The sequence below is a fragment of the Drosophila subpulchrella genome, chromosome 2L, assembly GCF_014743375.2.
Source record: "Drosophila subpulchrella strain 33 F10 #4 breed RU33 chromosome 2L, RU_Dsub_v1.1 Primary Assembly, whole genome shotgun sequence".
In the NCBI taxonomy this organism is placed as follows: Eukaryota; Metazoa; Arthropoda; class Insecta; order Diptera; family Drosophilidae; genus Drosophila; species Drosophila subpulchrella.
The window spans coordinates 23,849,532-23,857,174 of record NC_050610.1 but is presented as its reverse complement, the minus strand read 5'-3'; the positions used below and the strand labels follow the sequence as shown (position 1 = coordinate 23,857,174).

Sequence of the window (7,643 nt, the reverse complement as noted above, 5' to 3'; positions counted from 1 at the left end):
AATCATTGAATAATTCTGTAGATTAAGTAAGTACTTTAAAAATTATACCAAATATTAATGGTTTATAATATGTTATAATTATGTTTTATATATTCCATTTATATTTTCTTCAAATATTTATAATATGTTATAATTATGTTTTATATATTCCATTTATATTTTCTTCAAATATTTATCGTTAGAAATTATAAAAATTAATATTAAAACAGAAATACCTAATATTTTTAAATTAAAAACTTTTAACGTTTTTAACTATTCCATTAAAGAAAATCAATACTGAATATTTGACAAATACCTTTTCTAAGATCGATCTTTTTAAGCTAGAATATTTAACAAGTACATTTTTTAGATCACCTCTATTGATATTTTTGGCATTTTTAAAGTCACGATCCGATTGCCGTCCGATTCAATCGTGAGTCCTGCTCATATTTGGCCTTTTTGCTGGCCTGGTTGTCAGCAGCCCTGCAAAGGACTGGAGCCTGGACTCAGCTCGAGGACGAGGACGAGGACGAGAGCGAGGACAAGAGCACAGTGCGTGTCGCTTTAACAAACCGGAAGTTACATGCGATGTAATGAAAAAGGACAGGGCGGAAGTCGCAGTGGCTCTCCGGCTCCCCATTTCACCAGGGGTGGCGACTGGCGAGTGGCGAGGGGGCCCGGTTCGGAATCAGGACCACGGACTACGGCCCTATCCGAATGAGTTTGCTTTAACGCTGCTGGTATTTATAGACAATTGGTTCGTGATTGTTGACAGCGCTCAGCGTCGCGCTGAACTCTCCACGGACCCAGCCATCGAACGTCGACCATCGACCAGCGACCATATACCATCTCGACCACTCGAATCGAATTGACTCGGCAGGACTCGATTCTGCACTGGCAATTTTTTGCATGCCCCATAAAAATAGTTCGAAATATGGTTGGCTGTGGGCAGAAGCGAGTCGGAATCAGAATCGGAATCAGATGAGTGGGTTTAAGTGAATGGGTGTGCACTGCAGGCAGGAAATAGCGGGCTGTTTCCCATTTAGGCAATTGAGTTAGGCCCCACAGCCCAGGGCTAAATCAGAGAAATCTGCCAAGGATTTTGGCAAAAAATATACATTTTACATGAAAAATTGAGTGGGAAGAAAAAGTTCTATAAATAAAGGTACTATTACTATTTTCTCATAGTACACTTATATAGACCCAAGAAAAAAGTGTCACTTTAAATCATCAATTGATTTAGATTCACTTAACATTAGGTCCCTAGCAAAATTGTTGTGGTAAAATTTTCGTATTGCCTTGGCCAAATTATGTCGGAAACAAACGAGAAAAGTGCAAATAGTTCGCTGGTTAACACCGTGCTAAAGGAAGTAGATTCGCTTCTCGATATAAGCAGCAGTTCCTTAGACGCCAGTTCCCCGTCAACATGCTCAGAATTAAAGAAAATTGTGACAAAGGCCTTGAAAGAAATTCAAGAAGTTCCCCACTGTGCCAACCTCAATGCAAATGAAATATTGGAAGCGGCTCTGCCTAAAATTAGAGGCGAATTATTGGGCTGTGATACGGTCTACAAGGAGGTTCAAAATATCAAAAAATTACTAGAATCATATGTTCATCAAGTGCAAGCAGTAGATCAAGACATAGCTGAGATATTTTTGGACTTGCACAACATTTATAGGAGGCTCGAAAAAATCGATGGCAGTGGAAGGAAGTTGAGCAGCCCAAAAAAAGCAAAGTTATTAAAGCATGTCAAAGAATCTGAGGATTTACTAAACCGTTCAAGGCATTATCTATCGAACGATCCTAAGGAGATGAGTGCCATGCTTGTAGGTCCTCCTAAGGAACCCCCATCGATTTCTAAGGTACGTGGTCGTTTATCAGAATCAAAAATCACAAATAACGATCGGTATCAAGGGGGACTAATCGCACTTGGACCCCCTTACGAGAGGAAGTATCTGAAGCCTCACAAGAAAAATATCGAGAAGTTAGTCTTTCTCACCAACATGATAAGGTTCAAGAAATCGGAATACTCCCTTAATCTCAATCGCTTCAAGACATATTTCGGAGAGGCCAAGCGGGCATTAAATCTGGACTGTAATTAAAAAGTAATTTATTGTACTAACATGTTTAATAAAAGCTATACACCACTACTTATTTTATTAATATTTTGAAAAATAAGCTAAACACCACTACATGTTCGTCTTAGTACTATATCCAAGGCAAACAACAATACTTATAATGATATTAGGGTATAAGAAAAATGAGTGCGGCTTGTGCAATTTGTGAAGACCTATCCAGAAGTAAGCACTTAGACATTATCCTGATTACCTCACTTAACTCGGAATAACCTGCCGACCTTTCCATCTCATTTTTTTCAATTGCTGGTCTCACTTGCCCCCAATTTCTTTGTTATTTTTCTGTTTGTTCCCTCAATGGCTTTGTAAACAAGGCAAAGTGCAAATTTATGTGGTAAACCACTTGAAATCGAACATTTTTGCCATCACAGGAGATGCCCTGAATGCAAAGCTTTGATTGTTGCTTAAAATGTATCTTGAACTGTATCTGTATCTCACTTTTTGCCCTCTCCCCATCAGAATCCGAATCTGAATCCAAATCTGAATCCGAGCCCGCAACTGTTGTGCAAATGTAAATGTTGGCAAAGTGGCAAGTCAGGTGGTTGAATGTTACTCTCTTCCATTCCATTAGCCTCAAGTTAAAGCTTTCGGCTAAGCTGATGATTGTTAAAGTAGGAATTTGCATTTGAATTCGGGTCTAAGGATTCCAAAGTGTGTGAAAATGTTGTTTAATATTTATTCTGCTCGCTTTAATTCCTGTACCCACCCCGATTTGATATATAGAGCTGGCTATATAAAGCTCCTTGTTATTGTTGAGGCGAAACGGGGTTAATTCGATTATCGTCAATCGGCGTGTGGTACTTCTTAATTGATTTGAGCAAACGCTGCAAACGAGATTAATTGATGAGTGGGGCAGACCAAAGCCCAAATGGGCAATGCCAAAGCCCCAATCTAAACGGACAATTCAAATTGGGTCTATGCCCATTCAGAGCTCCATCCTAAATTGTGTTGTCTTTTTTCTGCTGCAGCAGGTTGTGTGCACTCAAAATAATAGAGAACAGTAGAGCGCAAATACCACAAAGGGACAAAACGCAAGCTGAAAACTGAAAGCTGAATACTTGGGAGGAGGATTCAGGGATTCAAGGATCCTAGGATCCCAGGATCTCTGACTGCTGCAGCCTGTGTAATGGCAGCGTTTACTCAATTTTAGTACGTAGTAAACGTATTTCTTTTATGGCCCCGTAGGTTATTTGTGCATCGCTCTGACTCGCTGGCACGGTCTACATTCTACATTCCGGGATGCCAGCGTACTCAGACAAACAATTCAGAAAAGATATATATCCCTGACACAATAAACGAAGTTCGTTTCCTGAGTGGCCATTTTACTGCGAGGCCTTTCAGTTGGAGTGCCCCCTATATCATCCCATCCAGCCATCTAGCCATCCAGCTACTCAACCCCTATCTTGGGGCCAGAACTAAGCAAATATTCGCACACAAATATGATGAAGTATCGGGGGAATGGGCGTTTGGATGTTTGTATTCCTGCTTCTGGTTTGCTTTTAATTGCTTTCAAGTAAACAGAATGCCCCTTGGTAAATGGGAACATAAATATAATTGCCAGGTTGGCTCGCATTGCTTTAAAATTTCCACTCTCGAGGCCATATGTGCCAGAGTCAAACATTTGCATGTCCAGCTTTGCCTCCTTGGAAATTCTGGGTGGTTATATTTGGCTCTGTTTGGCACTGCCGAAGGTGTTGTTTAATTTAATTCCATGATTTGACAGATTACATATTTACCACTCTGATTATTGTGGTCGCTGCTGTTGCTGGGCCTTTGATTTGACCATTAAACTGGTTAACACAATTAACCGGAAACTAAATTAAGCAGAATAAATTTGGACAAACTTCAATCAAAGCGAAACTACTATAATTTTGTCTTTACAGTTGGTTTATGATTTTGATTAATAATTCTACTTTCATCCACCAATGAATATAACTACATACGAAGTAAAGGTTAGTTTCCATTGGGTAAACATATTATGTTAAACATTTAAATTGCTTTGGTTAAGGGGATATTGCTTATAGTTTTCCTATAACAAAATCGTTTATGTTAAGAATTACATTTTTATATTTTTTACCACCAATTTAACCAAAATATAAATGGATAAGAAGTAGAGGTTAGCTTCGGTTGATTAAACATTTAAACCACTGCATTATATAAGAAAAATTAAAATGTATTTGTGGTATTATTATGTGCATATAATGCAAATCACTTATGTTGCATTGTGTTATTTACATAACTGCCAACCCGCAGTGTGAATGATTTTTTTGCATAGCAAGTTTTTTGTTGTGGAATCGACTTTTGAAGGGGGTTGGGTTGGTCAAGTGCCAGCTGCATTAGGCCATAAATTTGCCAAAAAGTAAACAGTAAACATTTTATTGTTGCTCTCCGCCGCCCCCAATCCGCCAGCCATCCGACTGTTTTAAATAATTATTTAACATTTTACATTGTTTAGCTCGCGTTTTCGTGTCGAAATGCGGGTCTGCTCGATGCAGAGGGGCGGCCTTTGTTTGTTGTAAAGATTTGCACGATTTGCATTTGTGCCAAAACGATTCATGAATGATTCATGTGCGCCAGACCAGAAGCAGATGTCGACAATACTCATCCCACTTCGATTTATGCATCGGGCACGTGCCAACTGTTTGGCGGCGATGACGGTGGAGCTTTAAAAGGATTTCGAACGTCGGCAAAGAGGTAGCAGGATGTGAAATTTAAATTGCGAATGTTCAAGCCTACATTTCGGAAAACACCATAAATAAAGTAGGCTTCCTTTAAACTTCATCTTTGTGTCAGCAGTCACTACAGTCAGTAGCTTTTTCTCTCACTAGTCACATAACTAATACCCATAAAACATTGAGAAAATGCCGGTGAGCTTCTAATTTTTTATTTTTGTTCACAATAACTTATTTTTTATAACCAGTTAATAGCCAAACAGTCCTTGAAGAAAAGGGAAGAGGTCAAGGATGAAACGTTACACCAGAAACCATCTTGTAAAGTAAGACATGGCCTCTGTCGGAAGACTTCCCTCATAATCTTAAGTCAGAAGATGAAGAAGGGTCGCAAAAATAATCCAAGTGAGGACGACAAAACGACCTGGTTGAGTGCCAATGGTCAGACTATAGCCGTAGAGAAAAAACACATCAAGAATTTTGGAATGGATATGGACAATTTTTTTAAAACAAGCGATCCTGATCAGTGTCCTGATGATAGAAGCTCATTGGAAACCATAGCTTTGGATATGATGAGTGCATCGGAGGTTCAGCCTACTACACCTAATCTAGGCAAAGGTAAATCCCCCAAGAAAAAGACAGACAAATTTAACCTTCTCTTGAATCCAGAACTTGTAAATCCCATCGGCAAACGCGTTTTGGAAATTGCCAAGAACTCTCCACGAAAACCCAAAGAATATTCTAGAAGGAGGGTTGAGAAGCACAATTGCGGGAAAAAGTCAAACAAATCTTGTTTTAAAACCACAAAAAAATCTTTTCCAAAAAAGCCCGCTGCAAAGCGAGAACATGATGATGTAACTCTATGTGAATCCGAAAACATAACACCTAGAAATGATATTAGCTCTGATCCAGAAAATAATGGGATGCACTGCATGGCAGATGGGTTAAGCTCAGAAAACGAATCAGCGAATTATTTGTCAGAGGAAGCTTATTTTATAGAGAAAGAGAAGATAACCTTAGATGACTTCATCTTAGGCTCTAACTATACATGTAAGTTTAACTTAAATTTGGGAAACGAAGAAACCAAATCATCGGAAGAAGAAACCATTGCATCGGTAGATGAAACCATTCCATCGGTAGATGAAACCAGGCCGAAAGATTTTTTTTTAGAAAATGAAGAGGAAGAAATAAGTGAAATATCGAACTGCACTGCTTCCGGGAATGAGTTAAAAAGGCCAAATGAGACCCCAATCAAGGAAAATTCTAAGCCGCCCGCAGATACTAAACTCAAAGCTAAAGTCAACACTGATCGCCAACCGTTGGGGCGCCCTGGCAATGTGGCCGTTGTAAATCCTACTTTAACCAAACGTATTCCTCGAGTAATGCGACCAGGACAAAGGTTAGTTATTCCTGTTACCAGTGACAATGGAGATGATGATGTTTATCCAACACTCCAGTGGGTCATTGATCCGCCAACAGGCGATCCTGCTACATCTTGGGAAGTACCCTTAAATGACTTCATTTATCCATCGCCCTCTGATTTAAGAAGAATCACGAAGGATATATTGCACGCCTCGATGGAAGATGAATTGAGTCGACAAATAAAAAAACAAAATAACCGGATAAGCAGGTTTTGTCGCCAGAGGCTACTTAAAAAACTTAATACTCCCAGAGAAAGAAAAACGGTTCCTTGGAAATTGACAACAAACCTGATTAACATTTGGTTTTCAATACTTTTCACAGCCCTTTTGGTTTACGTATATTATAAGACTTATATTGGGCGACCTATACCTAGGACGCTTTGGCAGAACGTTCTGCTTACTTTTGGAATAACCAGATAAATGTTGTCCAAATTTATAACTGTGAAAATGAAAAAAAAATCAAATATGCATTGGCTTGGAGACTGTTTATATTTTAGAATTTAATTTCAGTAAATTGACCTTTAAAGATGCGGAAATTATTATGTCTTTAAAATATTCTGAACACAAAATGGAGCTGGCTGACACCAAATAGTTGCCCATATCATTTCTCATTTATCAAATGAGGTTCGAAAACCTTTTGTGGCCTCGTCATGGAATGCAAGTGTCTCAGAAACAAGTCATTTAAATATTTAGTACCCAGTCGATTACCCCTGCCTACTCCATTCCTAAAATGCCCGATTTGAGATGAAGACGGAGATGGCAGGAACAACAGCCTGCCTGACAGCCAATCGCGCCAGTGAACGTTAGCAAATGCAAATTTAATGGTCTATGAAAAAGGTAGCCGGGCAAATGCTTTTAACCACATCCGCTGCTATTAGTTCACCGTCGGAACCGAAAGAACCGTCGGATCCGTCGGAAAACCGTTGCTAAACAACAAGAGCGACGGATAACAATGGAAAATGACGCCAGTGGAAATGCGAAAATCAATGCGCATTAGTGGATGGTGTTGTTTCATCTTAGTCTGCTGGAGAATTGGCAATATCCCCAGCTAACCCTCGCTTAAATTTTACATTAGCCAAGTGGATGTGAGAATCAAAGACCACCGCAAAAGCTAGCAGTCGATTGAACATTGCAATCTGAATATCTGATGTCGCAAACTTTTAGATTTAGAGAGCTCATTTCATTTGAAATAAAATATATAGGGGTTTTTATGATGAGTACTAATCAAAAGTTTGATTTTTATTGAATGGTCCATGTAGTTCCCTTCATTCAGAAACAAAGGTTTTCAGGAAACTCTTAAGATTTTTTCGAAGCGTTGGCTTGGGAATCTGTATAATTATTTGAAATCAAACTGTACGATGAACATTTTTTTTTATTTGTGTGATTGAATTTATATAGGTATATAGATACCATGCATTTTTTGGATCTTCGATAGCAAA

The 7,643-nt window shown here is 38.9% G+C and overlaps 2 protein-coding genes across 4 annotated transcripts; both read left to right on the top strand.

The window, feature by feature from the left end:
- The first annotated feature begins 1,190 nt into the window (after positions 1-1,190).
- Positions 1,191-2,129, top strand: LOC119547636. 2 transcript variants are annotated; one of them, XM_037854576.1, is made up of 2 exons: positions 1,194-1,841; positions 1,894-2,033. In XM_037854576.1, exons 1-2 carry the CDS (start codon positions 1,290-1,292, stop codon positions 1,900-1,902), a joined length of 561 nt encoding a protein of 186 aa, XP_037710504.1. In that variant the 5' UTR covers positions 1,194-1,289; the 3' UTR covers positions 1,903-2,033. The 2 variants fall into 2 exon arrangements, with proteins under 2 accessions (XP_037710502.1, XP_037710504.1); XM_037854574.1 differs by having other exon boundaries at positions 1,191-2,129.
- A 2,749-nt stretch (positions 2,130-4,878) lies between these two features.
- On the top strand, positions 4,879-7,434 carry LOC119547008. 2 transcript variants are annotated; one of them, XM_037853678.1, is made up of 3 exons: positions 4,879-4,981; positions 5,035-5,401; positions 5,453-7,434. In XM_037853678.1, the coding sequence occupies exons 1-3, from the start codon at positions 4,976-4,978 to the stop codon at positions 6,622-6,624; spliced, it is 1,545 nt and encodes a 514-aa protein (XP_037709606.1). In that variant the 5' UTR covers positions 4,879-4,975; the 3' UTR covers positions 6,625-7,434. The 2 variants fall into 2 exon arrangements, with proteins under 2 accessions (XP_037709606.1, XP_037709605.1); XM_037853677.1 differs by having other exon boundaries at positions 5,035-7,434.
- The last annotated feature ends 209 nt before the right edge of the window (positions 7,435-7,643 follow it).